We start from the raw sequence: 21,764 nt of genomic DNA, 5'->3' as shown, positions 1-21,764 counted from the left end.
AATGGAAACAAACCAAAAACAATGAAGGCTTTGGGGAGAATGATTCTCCTTTTCTTTTTCTATATTTCAGATAACCCTAAAGGGTTGAATATAAAGAGTTTTACAACGACTATACAAGGTAAGATGATAAATACAAAATCTTCTATACAAGGAATGTAGCTTGTTTAACATCCCCCCTCAAACTAATGCTTGTCATCAACAAGTAATAGTTTGCTAACTAAAAATGAGTATCGTGCAGAAGTGAGGGACTTCGTGAGAATGTCGGCAAACTAATCATGGAATGCGACATGTGGTAGCGAAATGATCCGAGACTGAAACTTCTCGCGGATGAAGTGACAGTCAACTTCAATATGCTTTGTCCGTTCATGAAAAACTGGATTTGAGGCAATCTGAATGACACTCAGATTATCTACATGGAGTAGAGTAGGATCTTATAGATGAACGCCCAAGTCAGAAAGAAGTCCACGTAACTAGATAATCTCACTACAAGCTGCTGACATTGCTTTATACTCGACTTCTGTGCTTGATTTGGAAACAGTGGTCTGCTTCTTACATTTCCAAGAGATGAGAGAAGTGCCAAGAAAACACACAGTAGCCAGTGGTAGATCTGCGTATGAGAGTACAATCGGCCTAATCAGCATCTGAATAAGCATGAAGGTCCAAAGGGGCCGTAGAGGAGAAGAACAAAGATCGATCCGAAGTTCCACGCAAATACCGTAAGATGCGCAATACTGCAGTCATATGAAGGGTTCGAGGAGCAGAAACAAATTTGTTGACAACTTGGACCGCGTAGGCAATATCAGGATGAGTCATTGTTAAGTAAACTAGACTCCCAACCAACCGACGGTATAAGGTAGGATTCGCAAGGAGTTCACCATCGTCACGGCCATATTGAACGTTAAGTTCCAAAGGAGTCTGAACTGTCTTCTGATCCGTTAAGGAGGCTAAGGTGAGAAGATCTTTGGTATATTTATGCTGGCTGATCAGGATTCCACGTATAGAACGCGAAAATTTAAGTCCAAAAAAGTTTGTCAAATGACCCAGGTCTTTCATCTTGAAGGATGACTTCAGAACTTCCTTTAAAACCAAGATGCCAGTATCATCGTTACCAGTCAGAAGTAGGTTATCAACATATACGAGAACAATGACGATACCGTGCTCAGAGGTGCATAAGAATAATGATGGATCATGACCACTTTGAGTAAAGCCAACTCCTGTAACAACATGAAAACGTTGGAACCATGCATGAGGGGCTTGTTTGAGACCCGCAGTCTATTATCGGTGTTTACGCGCAACCTTGAGTCACGTCATGTCGATCTGAGTCGACTCAACCTGAGACCTATATCATTGCGATTACGCCGACGCCGCGATTCCAACACCGCATCTTGTGCGTCAATGCGACGCTTAGATCATGAGATGTAGCTCGCGCATTGTAATAACTGTGGACCACACATTTGCGGGGCCTACATATCACAATAGCACCATTTCCTAGGTTATCATGGGATGATGTCATCACCTCATGCCAAGTAATAAATGCTTACAAGCAATTATGGCATTTATTTTCCCCATGAGTCAACCCTAGCATTTATGGCCTTACATGAATTAATTACTCTCTCTCTCTCTCTCTCTCTCTCTCTCTCTCTCTCTTCTTCTTCTTCTTCTTCTTCTTCTTCATTTTCTCCCATAGCAAAAGAGAAGCTGAAAACGTTCATGGCAGCCCTCCTATTTCTAGCCACATTCACCTTAGATCCCCTTCAATCCTGTCATTAGAAGCTCATCTCCACTGTTGAAAAATATCCTAAAAGGCTTGAGGACCCGAGGAATTGAGGAAGGAGTTGAATTAGAGGTGGGTGCTTCTCTCTCTCTCTCTCTCTCTCTCTCTCTCATTTTTGTGTGATGTGTGGCCCACTTGGATGGACCCCACCTTGATGTAGGTTTTATCCAAACCGTCCAAGTTATGTGGACCCTACCTTATGGATGATAAGAAAACACAAAAATCAGACCCATTAGGTGGGCCACGTTCATGTGGGACCCACCTTGATGAAGCATGGGCCACGCATACGTGGGACCCATCATGATGTTGTGTTTATCCATGCCATCCAGCGTCCCTGGACGCTAGACATGAAGCAGGGTATAGCTAACATGGACTGCGTGTACTGATAGGGGTGTGTAGTAACAAACTAACAAAAAAATAATAATAAAATAAAATAAAATAAAAATATATTATTTATAATTTGTGTTTGGGATAGGAAGTATGAATTCAATCCATACCGTCCATCCAGTTCCTCATAACATTTTAGACATTGAGCCAAAAAAAATGAAGCCATTCAGATTATCTGGCAAGCCATAGTGTAGAGAATAGGGGTTCTTACCACTAAAATGCACTTTGAAGTTTTCCATACGCCAAAATACCTCGGATATTGGGCTCATTTAGCCTGTAATGAGCCGTAGGAACCAATGGCTGGAGTGGATCTGACCGATACGGGCCCACGTATGAAAAACCCCAGAAATTTGTTATTTTAAAAAAAAAAACAAAAAACGTGAGGCAGCAGCAGCAGGTGCCGCTGACCAGAGGATGCAGCAACGTCTGCGTGGACGCTGAGCTAGCAGGGACCCACGGCCCCAACTGCGGGCCCCACCATGATGCGTTTTGAACATCAACACTGCCCATTTGATGGCCCCCTTTTACTATTTGGACAGGCCAAAAAGTCAGCTGTTCACGGCACTCAGGTGGCCCACCCCACCAAACAGCAGAGATTGAACTTCTACCATTGAAACCCTCACTGGGTACCAGAAGTTTTGGAAATATGAAATTTGTTTTTCCTCATTATTTAGGTCTGTGTGACCTTATCAACGGATGGGATGAAAGATAAACGTTATGGTGGGCCCCACGTGGGACCCACCTGCATGAGGATTGGCTGGTGTACGAATACACCATGTATATGACTTCTGTGAAAGACGCCAGGAAGTTTTGTGGGTCCCATTTGATGTACGTGATTTATACATGCCATCCATACACTTGGCAGGCGTGTGGGGCCCACCCCACACGTGCTGCACGTGTGGAGGTGGCCCCACATCAATGTATGCGTTCCAACATCCAGACCGTTCGTTCAGACCGGACGCTGGACGCCAGAATCTTTCATGTGCATTTTAACATATTATAATATACATTTATAGTATAATATATTATATTATTTTAACATAAGGCCGCATTTTAACATATTATAATATATACTTATAATATAATATATTATATTATATAAGGTTGACAAGCATTATGGTGGCCCACGTGGGAACCACCTGTTATGGAACGGATTGGCTAGACGATGGTGATCCAGCCCGTCAGTCTCACACGTGGTGTAGGGCCCACATGATATATGTGTTTTATCAAGACTGTCCATCCAGTAGCAGATAGCTGTTGGACTGACGTCAGCAAGTTCTGTGGGTCCCACATAATGTATGTGCTATATCCAACTATCCATTGTATGGACATCAGTAAGATGTGGGTCTGATCATGGGTATGTATTATATCCCTACCGTCCATCCGTTGGGACATCAGCAAATCCTCCGGGCCGATCATGAAGTATGTGTCTATCCAATCGCCTACCCGGCAGTTGACGCCATCAAGTTCTGTAGCCCACCATTGATGCATGTGATGTATATCCTAGCCGTCCTTCATTCAGATAGGATGGGACCCACCTAGATGCATATAGATTTTATCTGCACCATCTGTGCATAGGACAGTGTTGGTGCTGTAGAACGCACCTAATGTATTTGTTTCAACCCTACCATCCAAAATGCTTAGACGGTGCCGGATAGTGTTTGGGTGGTGCTGCGGACCCCACCTCGATGTATGTTTCGTATCCACACCGTCTAGAGTGTTTAGACGGTGCTGGACAATGCTCGGACAGTGCTTATGTACCTAGGCAATGTTTGGATGGTGCTGGTTTACATGGACAATGTTTGGATGATGCCAATTTACCTGCGCAATGTTTGGACCGTGCTGATCACATTAGTGAGCCCTGTACCCCTATGATAGTGTACAGTGATACGCATGTTGCACCTGCAACTATTGAAATAATTTTAGATGTAGTCCAAGCTCTCACCCACATCATAGTGGGACCCACCGTGATATACATGCTGTATATTCACGCCGTCCATTCTTGTGGCCCCCACATAATGTACGTGTTGTATCTACTCCGTCCATCCATTTTGATGTGGACCACGCCTTGATGTATTTATTGGATCCACATCGTCCATCCCTGGACTTGGGGCCCATCTTGGCGATGTATCTGCTGCACCGTCCAGCATGGGACAGTGGGCCTACCATGATGTACGTGTTTTATTGATGCGGCCCACTTGTTGAATTTATGGCCCATGTGTCGAGGCCCATTGTTATGTATTTGTGGCCCGTTTGGTGAGGCCCATTGGTGCGGCCGTGGATGCATGCGGCCTGCTTGATGTAATGCAGCCTACTGTGATATATTTTCGGCCCATGTGATAAGGCCCATTGAGACATATTCTCGGTCCATGGTTGAGGCTCATGTGATGTATTCAAGGCCCATGGTGATGTATGATTAGGCCCGTATGATGAGGCCCATGTGATGTATTCGAGGCCCATGGGCGAGGTCCAATGTGATGTATATTAGGCCCTTGTGTGAGGCCGTGGGCCCACTGTACGTTTGGCTCTATGTGGGCCACTGCATGGGAGCAATGTTGGTTAAATGTCCACATTGATGGGAAATGATGGTTAAATGTCCACATTGATGGGCAGTGATGGTTAAATGTACACATTGTGACCTTCCTTTAGGCCAGGATAGGCTCATTTTCGTGGATTACTCCAAACGAATGGACCCCATTGATATTGCTTGGACCATCATCGGCCACCCATCTATGAATCCCCGTCTTGAGGCCAATTCCGATTGATGTGGCCGATTTACCAATTTCCGATTATCGATTGCCGATAATCGATCAAGGTCAATTATCGATCGATTCCAATTGTCATGGCCGATTGCCGATTAGTGATCGAGGCCGATTATCGTGACGGATTACCGATTCCGATTGACGTGGCCAATTTCCGATTATCGTGACCCATTTGATATATATGAGGCCAAGTATCGAGGCCAATTCTGAGTATCGATTCCGATTGTTAAGGCCGATTTTGAATGCTGAGGCCGATTGTCGAGACCTATATGATATATACGCGACCCATAGTTGAGGCCTATTGTGATGTGTATTCAGCCCGTGTTTAAGGCCTAATGTGAATAGGAGGTCTATGTAATAAGGCTCATTGTGATGTATTTAAGGCCCATGGGCAAGGCTCATTATGATGTATTCGTGGCCCATGGGCAAAGTCCATTGTGATGTGTATTAAGCCCATAATGCATGGCCTATTTGATGTATTCGAAACTCATGTGCAGGGCCCACACGTCATGTATTTGAGGCCCATGAGCAGGGCCCACCTATTGCGTATATGTGGCCCTTGAGTAATGCTCATTGTGTTGTATATCAGACCTTTGTGTGAGGCTGTGGGCTCATTATATGTTTGGCTCTATGTAGGTCATTCCTTAGAGGCGATGTTGGTTAAATGTCCACATTGTCGAGGCCGATTGTTGATGCGGGTTGATGATACCGATTATGAGTATGTGACAACATAGCATCATGATACATGCCCATACGCATCATCTGCATATTTGTTATGAGATGTGGTTGATCATTGCATATGTCATTGATCATGTTGTTATGAGACTCCCTGATAGGCGAAGGTTATCTCACGTGAGCGCACGGTATGCGCAGGATTGATGCATGACTGGATTGTATGACTCATGCATCTTGCATTATGATTACTGTACGCCTTAACGATATCAGGGCCGTAGCCTCCACAGGCATATCGTGGATAGCTAGACGAGACACCGGAAATTTGTTCTAGCATCGGGCTGCTATAGATGGCCCTGGGTGAAAATCCCTAAACCCTCTTAGTACCGAAGGACGCCCCAACATCGAGACCGAGTGGATATATAAACGCCCAAGTGCCGAATACCAGAAGGTCGCGTCTCCCAGTGTCGTGGTCGGTTGGGAGGGGGTGTTGCCTTACCCGCCCAAGAGCAAGGGGCATTACTAAGCTAAGTTTGACCAGCTCATGAATGGGTCCGCTATCGACGTGCCGAATAGGTATTAGCAGACTATTGGCCAGATGGATAGTGAGGTTTCTTACGCTCACTTGGACTGTGCGGCTGGGAGAGCGGCAATGCCATTTGGAGTGTACTAAACCCCGGTGATGATCCCAAGGATGAACAGTACTGATATGTAGACTTATTGAGCAGGAGTTGCATATTCATTCATTCATTCATTCAATATCCACTCGGGCTGGTGGTGTGCAACTATTTGTTAAGTGTACCTTCACAATGGACAGGATTTCGGTTGGGGCGCGCGACTAACCTGAGATTAGGAGTTTACCACATTGAGTCTGACTATTCAAATTAGGTATGTGACTAGTTTGGATAGAAGTCCATTGTGATGAACCCCATAGCCTGCGATACCATGTAGTACCATCCCGACTTCACACTCCAGCATGGTCATTCCATTTGCACTGCATGTTGCATTACATCCGCGGCATGTGGTACAGCTGACGTTGTTTGTTTTACTTATCAGGAATGTATATTGCATTGCATCATCTGCATCTGATATTTAGCTCTCTAGGACTCTTCATTTGCATAACTGATTTATATTGCGTATTCTAATATTGTATGACTTATGCACTTGTCAGTATTTTCGCTTACTCTGTTATCGTGTGATTTATGACTTTGTCAGTATTTCTGTTTACTCTGATAATTTATGATCTTATCAGTATTTCTGCTTATTCCGACATTGTACGATTTATGGATTACCAGTACTTCCGGTATTGTATAATTATGGCATTATATTGAATACTTGGCACTTACCTTGTGCACACACTTACACCACCCTCTAAGCTTTCTATAAGCTTATGCACGATAGATGCGTGCAGGTGATGTTAGGTTGCAGCAGTGTCAAGCATGGAGCGTACAGTGGTCTTCTGGAGCTTGATCTGCAATTTATGTATTTCCCTTTCAGCATTATACTCAAATGATTATATTAGTGGATATGTGATGATGTTGCCTTTGTGAATTGGGTAATCTTGTGGTTATGCTTATTACGAGTTAAATGCATATTGAAAAAAAAAATCCTCCTTGTAGGATCCCAGGATCGGAATCTGGCATATGGATGCTAGGAGCCGAGAATGGGGTACTACGGAGGCTGTCGGCACCGGATTCGGCGATCGAGATTCCTATGAATCCGATTTTCAGGTTTGGGGCGTGACAACGAGAGACCGGATCATAGCAACGAAAACCCTTTTCAATGTCTCTAAATCCCAAGTACATACATTTAACTAATTTTAGGGAAAGTTTGTTACGTTCACATGATGCTAGATGAACATAACATACATAACCAAAAACACGAAATGTGGAATATGTAGGAAGAGAATCGGTAAGAACAAAGTGGAGAGATTTACTATTCAGGACTGTGGTTGACAACCGATTAATCAAGTAGACTGAATGCATTATAGCTTCCGCCCAAAAGGAAAGAGGAACACTCATAGCTGTCATTAAGGTATTGGCAGTTTCAACAATATGACGATTTTTTTTGTTCAACCACCCCATTCTGTTGTGGAGTATCAAAATAGGTGGTCTGATAAGTAATCCCATGACCCTGAAGATATGTACGAAAATTTGTGGAGAGATAATCTCCCCCTGAGTCAGAGCGGAGAGTTTGAATTTTTACTTGAAATTGTGTATCCATCATAGAATGAAATATTTTGAATTTTTCAAACACCTGCGACTTGGAGTGCAGAAAGTAAATCTAGGTGTAACGGGTGAAATCATCAATGAATATAACATAATATCGTAGTCTAGAAAGAGACATAATTGGGGAAGGGCCCCGACCATCCGTATGCACCAGTTCAAAGATAGATGATGATTTTGTAGTACTTAGAGGAAAGGGAATACACTTACTTTTTGAAAGGCAACAAGAAGAACAAGAATAATTCAAACCACTTTTATTAAGAGAAATATTCCCTAACATGCTAGAAGAAAAGAGCTGAATCAAACGATCAGAATGTGGATTACCCAGGCGAAAGTGCTAGAGTTTTCACATTTTATTTGCCAAACAAATATCCGAGGAAGAGGGAGAGAAGAAACAACGAGCGCGAGTAACGGATGAGTGAAAGTCCAACACGTACAAACATCCATGCCGCCTACCCTTCCCAAGTACCTTTCTTGTTGCCAGATCCTGCACAAAACAACAATTTGGAAGAAATATGACTAAGCAGTTATTGGATGTAAGTTGACCAATAGAAATTAAATTTGAGGAGAGTTTAGGGACATGAAAAACATCACGAAGGGTAAATTGACGATGGTCAGAAAGAGAGAAATTTAAGGAACCAACGGACTGAATTGGTAGTTTAGTTCCATCTGCAGTAGAAATAGCCTGATTGCCAGTGTAGGGACGAATATTACAAAAATGAGATACATCATCAGTCATATGATTTGAAGCACCAGAATCGAAGAACCATGGAGAAGATGCGGTTATACCTGACATACCGGCCGCAGAAAGGGCCTGCATGATCTGCTGGAGCATCGCAGGAGTTAAAGGTGAGGAAAAACCTTCAAAAGAACCAGTGGATGCAGTATCACTAACAGAAGGCTCGGAAGAAGTACTCACAGAAGTAGCAGAAAGAGCACGACCACTGCCACGACCTCGACCACCACGTCCACGGCCGAATGAGGATGCGTAGGCACGTGAACGACGGTCCTGAAGACTATGACCAGTCTTTCGACAATACGCGCACCAATCTTTGCACTGAGCGATGATATGTTTCACTTTGTTACAACCGCAACAAGTTAAAGGAGTGGAACCACGGTTTGGTGCAGAGGTGGATACAGTAAGTGTCAGGTTAGATAGTCCCTGAGATGTCCCCTGAGAGAGGACCTGCAATCGTTGTTCCTCGGCTAATAAATCATTAATAACCGAATTCATTGAAGGATTTAGGCTACGGTTCAGGAGAGCAGCCCTGCAATGCTTAAATTCCGGACGCAGTTTCATAAAAAACTGTCTAACTTGCGCACTCTCGCTCATTGTGTAGAATATTTTAAAGTCATTTAGGAGGTCGGGATCCATCATAGCCATCTCTGTCCAAATTGTAACCATTGTAGAGTAAAAAGATTGAATACTTTTGTCACCCTAAGTAAGGTGAACCAGATCTTGTTCCAGGCGGTATAACCTAGCCGCATTACTCTATTGATATATTGTCTGGAGATGCTCCCACATAGCCTTAGCAGTGCGATGTGGCGTGAGGCCAACAGTTATTGATCGATCGATGGAATCAAGAATCCAAGTAATAATCTGTCCATTTTTCATTTCTCAATTAGCCATTCTGTCGGCATCGGTGGAAGCAGGAACAGTAACAAATTCATCAATCAGTCCCCACAAACCACGACCCTTGAGAAAACTTTGAAAGTGGATGGCTCATAGATTGTAATTGGTGCCATCGAAACTACATCGTGGGGCCTCTGTACGGGAGTCTTTGTCCATAAATAGGAAAAGATATAAACTACGCCAAGGAAGAAGGTACCTTGCAGCAGGAGAGTTGGTTGTAGGCAATAGAACAACAACAGATCAAAACAGCAATCAGCAAAAGGGTTTATATCACCACCAAACAGATCAGAACAGCAATTAGCAAACAGCAATAGAGCAGAACAATAATCAGCAACAGGATTTATATCACCACCAAACAGATTAAAACCGTAACCAACAAACGGCAACAGATCAGAACACGATTTATATCACCACCAAACAGATCAGAACAACAATCAGCAGCAGGATTTATATCACCAACAAACGGATCAGAACCGTAACCAGCAAACGACAACATATCAGAATAGTAAAAGGGTTTGGACAGAGACAGCAGGACGTGCGCAGTAGGAGGCGCAGTAGGGATTAGATGTAAGTGCGGACGCAGTAGGTACAGACGTACGTGCGAACGAAAGTGATCGAATGCAGTAGGGGCGAGCACAGCAGGGGCGTGCGCAGCAAGAGGGGTCAGATGCAGCAGGAGCGAGCGCAGCAGGTGTAGCAGGGATCGGACATGCGCAGGGACGTGCAGACAGGCTTGGGGAAGATCGGACGAGTGTGGGGAGGGCCAGATCTGACAGGGCATGGCCGGATCTGACAAGGGACGAGCCGGATCGATCAGGGGAGGGCCGGATCTGACAGACGGTGGGGCCGGTGATGAAGAGATACCGGATTAGGATCGTTATTGCTCTGATACCACATAAACAAACCAAAAACAATGAAGGCTTTGGGGAGAATGATTCTCCTTTTATTTTTCTGTATTTCAGACAACCCTAAAGGGTTGAATATATAGAGTTTTACAATGACTATACAAAGTAAGATGATAAATACAAAATCTTCTATACAAGGAATGTGGCCTGTCTAACAGAAAAGAATATAACAAAGAGTATGAGTCATGTGATTAGTTATACTGGTATCAATAATCCAGAAAGAAGAGGGGGAAAGACGGAATATTACCTGCAAGATATGCCGTAGGTTCTGAACTACTTTTATTGAACAGTGACAAGATTTGACTATACTGATCTGAAATAAAGGCAGGAGCTGTGGATGCCTCTAAAACTAAGCCAACGTGAGCTAGTGGGGCAATTGAGGAAGAGTCACGCAGGCAATGTCCAGGAGGATAGTCGTGGAGGGCATAGCATTTGTCTTTGGTGTGACCAACCCAGCTACAATGGTCACGAGTAGGATGAGGGCCAAGCTGAGGGCGATTGTCTTTGGAAGAATTTTGCCCGAAATCACGGGAAGGCCTAGTAGTAGGACAGTTGTTGGCTATAAGAAGCACGGTAGCATCAGTGGAAGGCAAGTGGGGAATAGAGACTTCCAGTTGTTGTTTTTTACCCGGAGAAGTAAAGAATATGCCTTGCTGATAGTCGGAGGAGGATTCATGAGAAGTTTTTACAAATGGCAGAATAACTTTCACTAAGGCCCATTAGAAATTGCACGAGTCTCTCTTGTTGACAAGAAGAACGATCCTTGGCAGCCCAATAAGTGCATATAAGTAAAGGAAGAATAAGAAGATAATTCATACCAATAACTTTTTAACTGAGAGAAGCATGTGGCAATAGTGGATTGACCTTGTGCATGGGAACAAAGGGAACATTCAGGTTGAAATATGTAAGGTGCATTACTTTGAGAGAAGCGATCGCACAAATCGTTCCAAACGTCGAATGCACCATCAATGAAAGCATTGAGTATTCAAGAGAGAACTGTGTGATTATAACGATTCTAAAGGGCAAATTTGGGAAAATTAGTAGGTGTGTGATTATAACGATTCTAAAGGGCAAATTTGGGAGAATTAGTAGGTGGTGGAAGATATGAACCATCAACAAACAAAGTTTATTTTTTGCACTAAGGGGCAACAAGAGTGGCACGACTCCAAGTAGCATACTTGTCGCCTGTGAGAGGTTGGGAGACTATCATAATCCCAGACTGATCAAAGTGATGAAGGTAACAAGGGTGCGATGGATCAAGATTGAGTGGGGCAGAGACACTGGATGTTTCAGAAGACGGAGTAAGTTCGCCATTGTGGAAGGTAAATGAATTTCTTTAAGATAGATGACATGGTGCCTTTGGCATTGCAAAATATACAATCCCAATGAAGGATCGTATGCAGGACACAATGCGGGGGAAGACGGTGTTGTCGTTGATGTTGATCACCGGGGTTCGGGAGACGGGAATCAGATGATGGAAAAAGGATGCAGCGAGGTCCCTGTTGGACAGAAATACTGGGAACTGTGGAAGAGGAGACATGCTAATAGCGGGAGCGGTGGCAAGGGACGGTGGGTTCAGACGAATCAATGTAGCCAGAAATTGCAGCAAGAGAGTGTGATATGATTGATGCAGTAAGGGTTCTCTGAAGCCAATGGGGTTCGTTGATTTGAGCAGCCAACGAATCAGTGCAGCCAGCAGGTTGTTAATCGAGACCAACGGGGGTGCTCGCGGCGGTTGGGGAAGACAGCATCGCTGTGGGGCCAAAAGAGGACATGCGCTGGGAGGGAAACACGGATTGCAGGTCTCCAATTGAGGGCTCGCACTGGGAGGGCAATGTCTGTCGAGGAAGATGACCTAGAGTGCAGATTCCGGCAAGAAAATATCTCTTCCAGCAGCTTTCATTGGCTGTGGGGAGGAAGATGGCCGGAAACGTCAGAGTCCACAAAAAAAAAAATCAAGCCCAAAAAAACTCTGATACTTTGTAAAGAGAAGTAATTTTCCTTGTATTTTTTGTTGAAAGAAGTAGGCCTACATGTAGATGTGTTACAGGCTACTGTAGGCAAATGCCTAATGTATGAAAAAAAATCTAATCAGTTCATGCAGGATTTTTAAAAAATAATCTAATCAGTCAGTTGTACAGGAGAATACATGCTAATAACTGTTTTCTCTTACATCAGTGCATTTAACATCTAGTTGAGGGACGAACTGAATTTCTTGCATTCCGATGTCTCTATTCTGACGTTTGTATTAAAAGTTTTCACATCCATAACCCATCATTTTTCTTTACTAAATTTACCTAACAAACAACCATTAGAACAGAGCCCGCTCTCTACTGTACATGTGAGGGGACATGTCAACCAAAATGTTACAAAAACCGGATGTTCATAGCCTACCCAATCAGTAGACTTGAAACCAACATTGAGACACAAACATTGGTTAATACAGTCAACATTCAGTGGGAAGAAGTGCGGCAATATTGCGACATTGGTTAATACAGTCATTACCCAAGTATGACTGACAGATTTGGTGGCTTCCAAGGACACTATCCTGGCTGCAGCAGAACTGTAACAAGCTTTCCTACTCAAGACTGCCTTCTACAATTACAATTCTCAAACGAGGCTCAATTGGCAGGATTCGGGCCAGGAGATCGCAATAAGGAGGAGGGAGGGAGGGAGGGACATCTGTCGTTTGTCTTGGTAACAGCACAGGGATACATGGGAAGAAACAATGGGGAGTTGAGATGGGAAGAAAGGCCCATTCTACAGATAATTAAGGGCAGGATCATTGATAATGAAATGGGACATTGCAATTTGCTGAATGGAGCTAGACAGGGTTCCAATGTAATCGCTCTTCAGAAAGAAAGAAAGAAAAACACTAGCATATATCGTACAAAAAGCGAGGGGAATTACATACACCTCTATACAAGACACAAGAAAAACCTTCAAGTTATCCAGCAGACATTTTCATCATCTCAACCAGTATTAAAAGAAAATACCCTTTTCCGTATCTGTAGAACATGTATTAACCACATTTCAAACATGGCAAAATTTCTAAGATAAGGGAATTGTGCAAACATAGCAGGAAGCAAATGGAGCTGCTGATTTTTTTGTCTAAATTGTCCGTTCATGTTAGATCGGTTGTTGATGCTCCACATGAGTTCCTTAATAATTGTCGAACTCTGAAATTTTCAGAGGAACGACACTGAAGGTTTTTGATAGCAAAGATTTTCATTTAGTTAAAAGGTCTCCGTAAAATCTTAGTTTAATGGAAAAATAAAAATAAAATATAAATAAATAAATAAAAAGAAATGGAAGAAAGAAAACTCTAGCTCAATGCAATTTTCATTTTTGCTCTTGCAAAACAATGTTTTCAACAACCACACAATCAATTAAATGAGGCAAGTAATCTGTTATGAAACTGCACAATGGAGCCACGGTTCAGTGATCCGAACAATTTATATGATATGCCCCACACACCAAAACTTCACTTGTTGGCTAGGTGTAACAGCTTTTCTTTTTTTTTGGGGGGGGGGGGGGGGGACTTCAACGCCATGCTGACTCAAGAGGAGAAGCAGGGGGTGATCCTAATGCGGCAACCGGTATGATGGAAGGGAGGCGATGGACAGATGTGGTCTTCTTGATCTGGGTCTGAGGGCCCTTCACTTGGTCAAATAACCGAAAAGGGTGTGGCCATGTCCAGACAACCAGAATAGATAGGGTCCCAGCTTCCCTGGACTGGAAGGCCCATTTCCCTGAAGCTTATGTTTGCCACTTGCCTAGGGTGGCTTCAAACCAAGGTTTAGTATGAAAATACAGTACCAACCCATATTCAACCAAAATAGGGTGCAATTAGACGTCTAAGGTCCTGCAATCTGGGAAATCTTTTATGCATGGGGCATCCATGTTGAGGCCCATCACATCATCAGTTTGGATTACATAACCAAGGGCCCAACTTGTACAAACTAAGACCAAACTTGCAATGCAAAATTCTCTGGTTGGACATTTTATCTGCATAACCAATATCACAAGAATATGATTACCAAATCCAGATTAGAACATAACTAGTCAAAAGACGAGGGTAGATGAAAATTGAAAAAAGATAGCCTTCACAAGGAATAATCTAAACACCTAGATGTGGCAGCAAATAGTCGAAAACATGTACATCTAAAGTGGACATTTACCAAATACAACAACAGCTAGAGTGAAAAGAAGAAGAAAAGCATTCCACCTGCTTTGATCAAGATTAATAATCATGGGAAGCTTGAGAAGCGGCATTTCTTGCTGCTTGGTCTGAAGCTGTTGCGAGGCCTTGCAACATTCTCACAATCTCTGCCGAATCTTCCAAGTAATACTTGGCTTTGCTGGGTTTTTGGCCGACCGTGCAAGCAAATACTTCCGCCACGGGGGACAGAGAAGGACCCGCCATGGCATTGGCAATTACTTCGAACATATCCTCATCCGACCTGTCATCACCGATGCAAAGAATGAAATCTGACAGCATGCCTCTCTCACACATCATTGACAGGAGGCGTTCGGCTACAAGACCCTTATTCACACCCTGCATATATGACATCAGATTGAATAGAAATAAGCGAACAACAAAAGGAAAATCATATAGTCTCGTCTCTTTATAGCCGAAGTAGCTATTGGAGATAAAGGCCGCATTTGGGTGCACTTTCAACTCAAATTGGACTTGAAAGCATTGTAACTGCAATTTGGGGGCTACTTCATTTTTATGAATGCCAAGGGCAATTACAATTTGGCCATTTTCCTATTGTTGAACCAATTATTGCAATCCAATTGAATGATGTGTCCAAACACAGCCCAAGTCCTCTTCTAACCTGTGGCTTGACTTCTACAATGTGTTGGCCGCTCTTGACAGAAACTGGCTCGTTGGCAAGAACACTTTCGAGGTGATCAAGAAGTTCCTTAGCCTGGCATGACCCGAAATCTGGATCCGCATACTGGTAATGCCAGGCGAGTGAGCTCTGTTTGGTCTCTACCGTGGAACCATCCGTTGTTTCAGTGTACAGCTTCATAACAGGCTCCGCAATCTGTTTCCAGTCGAAATCCACCACGGGAACACATGTTTCCCATTCTGCATCATGCTTCAATCTGAATGCAGCATTAATATTAGGACAGTGGTTGGAAGAAATGTAGATTCAAGACGTAGAATGCATTTCTGGTATTGGATGGAAACAATCTGTGCTGTTCAACCAAGAGGATTTATGTGGGTTCACTGATTTTGTGTTGTATGGCTGGGGCCTATGATTCAGTGATTCACACCACTGATTTGGAGAATCCTAACCACCCAATCGTTGGCCTTTCCATTGAATGTGGGGAGCATTGGCATATCTCTTTCTTAACCACCTATTTGCAGGCCACCAATCAAACGGTTCAGATTGTACATAACCTCATAAAGCAGGCATGGAGCAAACAATTCTGTGTTTGGATGCTCAATTGAAATGAATTGTAATATTTCAGTTCGACAAGGATTAAATGATTGAAGTAGGGGACAGACCCTCCCAGTTCGTTATGAGTACCCAGCCAATTGCAATTGCATTTCTGGTCCAATTCGAAACGAAGTGAGTTGCAATTAGGGGTTTGATCATCGTCATCAATTAGAATTGCACCACCCCAACTTGCATTATTTCATATATAATGAATTGAACAAATGGCAACTCAGTTCAATAGTTCAATTGGCATCCAAACACCACAGGAACATTTGATGGAGCAAATTACATGTACATACCTCATGAAGTAGCCATGCTCAGCTGCAATTCCAAGCTTCTCACAAGGCGAAAACCACTCACTTAGAGTCTCCTTGTCTCTCCCACTAACAAGAAGGACGACATTCCTGGGATCCCTGCACAAGCTGCTTAAAATGCTGATGTGGTTGGGATTGGGGGTCTTGTTGAGGGATGTCTGAGGCATCATAGTGCCGTCGTAATCCAAGAGAATGGCCCGGTTCTTGGATCTCTTGTAAGCAGAAACTATATGCTCAACCGACAGCTTCCTGAAGTTTGGATCAAGGGCAATGACCCTGAATCCTAAGCCGAAACCGATGCCCCAGCACCTCCTCCTTACGTGGTCCTGACACGTCCTTTCAAGATCCTGCAAAAAGCTGCGTGCCCAATATCCGACATCATGGGTACTAACATACCGATAATGTTTCTCATGCCGCAGCTGTTTCTCTGATTCGGACATTACTAAAGCAGAATCCATTGCTTCCGCCACAGAATCAATATTCCATGGATTCACACGGATGGCTCCACTAAGTGACGGAGAACATCCTATGAACTCAGAAACCACAAGCATGCTCTTCTTTAGCACGGACGGGTTCAGTTGCAATGTCTCATCTAACTTCTCATTACCTTGTCGACAGATGATATATTCGTAAGGTATGAGGTTCATTCCATCCCTCACTGCTGTAACAAGACAACACTCTGCGATCACGTAATAAGCAATTCTCTCATAGAATTGAAGTCGACTATCGATCAAAACAACCGGCTCATAGCCCGGCTTTCCGAATTGTTTGTTTATCCTCTTCACCATGGAAAAAGTCTCAGACTGCACTTCTTCTACGTCCCTCCCTCGGCCCCTCGCAGGATTTGCAATCTGCACCAACACAACCTTCCCTAACCAGTCGGGATGTTGTATGAGCAACTGCTCCATCGCCAACAGCTTCAAGCTGATCCCTTTGAATATGTCCATGTCATCCACCCCGAGCAACACCGTCCGCCCCTGAAACTGATCCCTAAGCTCAGCAACTCTAGATTCAGTTTCCGGAAGATTCAGAACTGATTGAAGCTGGCCCATGTGAATCCCCACAGGGAGAATTTTAATGCTGACAGTGCGTCCATAGTAATCAAGCCCAATATACCCCCTTTTAGATTGATAAGCAAGGCCAAGCATTCTGCTACAACATGAAAGGAAGTGCCTGGCGTAATCGAACGTATGGAAGCCGATGAGGTCGGCGTTGAGGAGGGCTCGGAGAAGCTCATCTCTAACGGGAAGAGTCCGGTAGATCTCGGATGAGGGGAATGGACTATGGAGGAAGTACCCGAGCTTCACCCTGTTAAACCTCTTTCGCAAGAAGGTCGGCAAAACCATCAAATGGTAGTCATGCACCCACACAAAATCGTCATCTGGGCTAATCACTTCCATTACCTTGTCCGCAAATATCTTGTTAACAGAGACATAAGCTTGCCAGAGAGACCGATCAAAGCGCCCACCTAGGTCAGGTGAGAGTGGGAGCATGTAGTGGAAGAGTGGCCAAAGCTGCTGCTTACAGAAACCGTGATAGAACTTGCTTAAGAGGTCGGGAGGGAGAAAGGCTGGAAGGCATTTGAATGTGTCGAGCAGCGTCTGGGAGACATCGTCTTGTTCACTTGGGTCAATCTCCTCTTTCAGGCAACCAACGTAGATGACTTCAACATCTTCTCCGAGACCATCTTTGAGCTGCAAGAGCAATGAGTCCTCGTCCCAACTGAAGTTCCACCCTGAGTCATCAGCCCTCCGATGGACACGGAGCGGAAGCTGATTTCCAACGATGATCATTCGTTCCTGAGAGACTGAAGAGGGGGCATCAGAACCAACACTGTTGCAATTATCATCGTCGAGTTCAGAGATGATCCCAGCCACTGTCATAACTCTTGGGAGCCTCTTCCCAACACGACCGAAGGTTGGGGAATTGCCAGACTCCAGGTCTAAAAGGTTCGAATAAGATCTTGAAACCATTGATGGAGAGAGGCTTTGATCCGAGTTGCTTATTCTCCTTCCCTAATACAACAAATTCCTACCAAAAACCCAAAACAGGACTGGGCATTTGAGGCAAGAACCTTGGGTTATCTTCAGACTCTTAATCAGATCGTCTTGGGCATGAAAAACTCAAACCTCCCACCATAAACAGATAGTAAATCATCCACCTGCCAATCATTCGAACAGTACCAAAATTAGCCCTTTTGGAATTGATCAACAAACCTAAAGCTTTCTAACATCTTAACCAACATTAAATTCATAGAAAGGCCTCTAAATCTTCCAAAAAAAAAAAAACTAACAGAAACTCAGAAAACCCATCCGGATTTAGTCAACAATTTCAATCGCCAAACTGCCAAAGAGTGACAATTCAAGTGAAACGAAGAAAAACCAAGTTCAAAAGAAGCTAATTCTAGCCAAATGAATTTTTAAGAAAAAACTCCAGAAATCAACACTACCATTCAGATGATCCTAACATCAAAATCAATTCAGACTCCACAATTCCCTATAATTACGTCCGGAACACGACATACCATCACATCCTCCTTCAAGACCATTCCAAAAAACCACCACCCACATGAAAAATCCATCACAAATCCATCTACCCACTACGAATTCTACAACACAACTCAAGAAATCAACATGAAAAACCAACCCCACTTCCATGAAGTAGTACACAATCATCTACAACCAGAGCAAACAGACAAAAAAAGAAGAAGAAGAGAAAATAACATTCACTAATCTTACAAACATAGAGCCGTGAGGATTTGCAGGGAGTTTCAGAGAGAGATCATGCAAGTGGGTGTTCCCAAGTCACCAGCTGCAACACAGGTGCATGAAAAAAGGCATTGAATTCATGGAGACGATTGCATTTTAAGGAGTGGAGATTCTCTCTTTGGTGGAAAGAAAAGATTAAAAACAGAGCTTTTTTCTACCTTTTATGTTTTTTAGACCCTGAAAGATAGCTGGTGATGGCGGTATTTGATTCTCTTTCTCAGTGAGTGATGGTGAAAGAAACAGCAAGTGTAGTTAACCCATGGTCTAACCATGGTTAACCATGGCCTTTTGTACGGCAACACAACGTGCCCACCCAACTTTCTTAGGCTTGGGAGTTTGGAGTGGGTCAGCTGTTATTACTGGACGGTTCAGATTGACTGTTTAGTTATAGTACTCCTAAGTGCACAGTGGAATGTGAGTAGACCAATCGATCGATCTGTGCCGTCCTTTTAGATCCTACTTACACAGCAGTCGCCGTCGTGTAAGAACCACGCTGATTGGATGGTTTGAAGATGGACGGTTAAGATTGTTTCTGAAGGATAGATATGATAAATAATTTGAACCGTCACACGTGCATGGTCACAGAAGCATTGATCTGATGAGCCAAGCGTTGATTGGGGAAGACCCATAAATCATCCAAATAAAATATCCTAGATCTTCAATCAAGGTCTACAACTAGATGATTAAAGATAAAATACAGCAAATGGTCGGATGAAGTAGCGTTGTGATTTTCATTTCTGAGGGATTTTGGTGGGTCACCAAAACCAAGGCCCATGCATGTAGAAAAAATCTGCATTTTTCTACATTAGCAGACTATACTTTGTCTCGTGGGGCGAACCTACTCCATCTGGTCGTGTGCCAATTCCACTCCATGTTTGGAAGAATCAAAAAGCTTGGAGTTAGATAAGATGGAATTGCATTGGGTTCCGTGCCTATTTTACTCAATATTAGCCAGTTGTGTAGGTCCCACCATGATGTGTGGGCTATATCTACGTCATTTACCCATTTTTCAAGATCATTTTAGCGCATGGGCCAAAAAATCGGGCAGATCTAAAGCTCAAGTGGACTCCACCATAGAGAGCAACTGGGATTGAATACTTACCATTGAAAACTTTTTCGGGGCCACGTAACTTTTGGATCTGCCTTATTTTTAAGCTTAATAATTTCAAACGATGGTGGGTATATCCATTCAATGTACCACCGTATTACATAAAAATCACGGAATTAAGCTCATCCCATAGTCACAGTGGACCATCCGTACCCTGGGTAACAATTATGTTTTTTTAATCCATCCCACCTAATCCTTCCCAATGCCATGCCTCAAACACACCCTGCCACTATGTATGTGTTTCATACATTCCGTTCGTCCATTTTTTAATGAGAGGGATATAAATCTCAGGTGGACCGCATCACAGGAAAATAATAGTGATTGGATACCCACCATTAAAATCCTTCTAAGGCCCAATGTACTTTTTATTTGACATCCAATCTGTTAATTAGGTCATAAAGAGTTAGATGAATGGAAAAAACAAAGATCAGGTTGATCCAAGACTTTATGGGCCCCAAAAAGTTTTCAATGGTCGATGTTCATTCATTACTGTTTCCTGTAATGTGGTCCACTTGAGATTGTATATACCTCATTTTTTTTTCATATGCCATAAAATGATATAGAAAAATAGATGGCCGGCATGGATGAAACATATACATAATTTTGGGGCCCACAGAGCACCGACCATCAGCCATTGGCTGGTGGCAGGGAGTAGCCAATCCGTTTCCAAACGTTACTTCTGCGAAAAGTTCGCGTGCGTTCAGGGACCATGGAGGATCTCGATGTGCCGCCAGCGCAAATGGCCCACGGGTGGTCAAATGATTCATCTGGACCGTTGATTTTCTTCACTAGTCCTGAGAACTTTTTTAATGGTAGGATGCTAATCCTCCAAATATGGGCCTTTCTTTGTCTGTAGCCATCCGTTTTCAGACGGATGGGATGTTTATTGTATCTGATCGAAGTGGTTCCTTAGAAACGACTACTGACACTTATTATTGCACGTGTCCGATGAACCATTGAATAGTGGACCTTCTATGGTCTAAACGACTAAACCGTCCACTTTTGTATGAGATTGATTCGATGAAAAAGTCCCTCGATCGGCGTGAATTTTTCCTTCACTTAGCCTTCGATCGGCTTCTTTCTAAATGATATATCAAAATAGATAAACTGTGTGGATAAACACACGTACATGACCGTCCGTCTCTAGTCAGGTCCTGGTGGGGTAGTATTCATTCCGCGTTCGTCCGAAGCATGCGGTAAAACCTAAGTCGATGGTATTGTCAGGAGTAACTTGGGCCCATCCGAATAGCTATTGTCATCAGGGGCCCAAGGGACGTTATAACCTAAGTCGATGGTATTGGCTGGTGAAAGATGGCAGCAATTGCATTGTGGCACAGCTGCCGACAGGGCATGCGTGTATTAGATCCTGACCATTCATTGTGTTTGGATCATCGTAGTCACATATGGAAGTAAAAATTGAGTTGGTCCACTCATCAGATAGGCCACATATGTACATACGTACATCTACTATGGAGCATAGCCATAGTTTCATCTTACGATGGTGCGGACCGTAATCCTCCACAACTGTCGTGGGAAGCGCATGCAACCCAATGTCCTCGGATTTCCTGCTAAAGCCTTGGGTAGGATCTTCCTGCACTTGAATTCTAGGTGGCTTAACTATTTGTGAGAAATGTTACTTGTTCATCTGTTCTGTTAAAAATAAAGTAGGTCTAAAACTCAAGTAGCCACGTGAGTAAAAACAAAACGTATTCAATGACTATTTCTGAAACATTTATATGGCCATGATAATACATTTATATGGC

At 43.4% G+C, this 21,764-nt stretch overlaps 1 protein-coding gene across 2 annotated transcripts; it reads right to left on the bottom strand.

Moving 5' to 3' along the window:
- Nucleotides 1-14,420: 14,420 nt before the first annotated feature.
- On the bottom strand, nt 14,421-19,086 carry LOC131248006 (alpha,alpha-trehalose-phosphate synthase [UDP-forming] 5-like). 2 transcript variants are annotated; one of them, XM_058248037.1, is made up of 4 exons: nt 18,864-19,083; nt 16,111-18,286; nt 15,200-15,473; nt 14,421-14,916 (listed from the first exon to the last, which is right to left on the bottom strand). In XM_058248037.1, the coding sequence occupies exons 2-4, from the start codon at nt 18,096-18,098 to the stop codon at nt 14,602-14,604; spliced, it is 2,577 nt and encodes an 858-aa protein (XP_058104020.1). In that variant the 5' UTR covers nt 18,099-18,286; nt 18,864-19,083; the 3' UTR covers nt 14,421-14,601. The 2 variants fall into 2 exon arrangements, with proteins under 2 accessions (XP_058104020.1, XP_058104021.1); XM_058248038.1 differs by lacking the exons at nt 14,421-14,916; nt 15,200-15,473 and adding an exon at nt 15,511-15,728 and having other exon boundaries at nt 18,864-19,086.
- Between the last annotated feature and the right edge of the window lie 2,678 nt (nt 19,087-21,764).

The sequence above is a fragment of the Magnolia sinica genome, chromosome 6 (genome assembly GCF_029962835.1).
Source record: "Magnolia sinica isolate HGM2019 chromosome 6, MsV1, whole genome shotgun sequence".
Classification (NCBI taxonomy): domain Eukaryota; kingdom Viridiplantae; phylum Streptophyta; class Magnoliopsida; order Magnoliales; family Magnoliaceae; genus Magnolia; species Magnolia sinica.
Note: the sequence above shows the minus strand (reverse complement) of the source record. Positions and strands in the feature narration are given on the sequence as shown.

Excerpts from the sequence above, each read along its gene's own strand:
- LOC131248006 (XM_058248037.1), bottom strand. The coding sequence starts at position 18,098 with ATGGTTTCAAGATCTTATTCGAACCTTTTAGACCTGGAGTCTGGCAAT. Across the intron at positions 15,474-16,110 it reads GAGCATGGCTACTTCATGAG|ATTGAAGCATGATGCAGAAT; the intron begins GTATGTACATGT and ends TGCTGCATTCAG. Across the intron at positions 14,917-15,199 it reads TTGTAGAAGTCAAGCCACAG|GGTGTGAATAAGGGTCTTGT; the intron begins GTTAGAAGAGGA and ends TCATATATGCAG.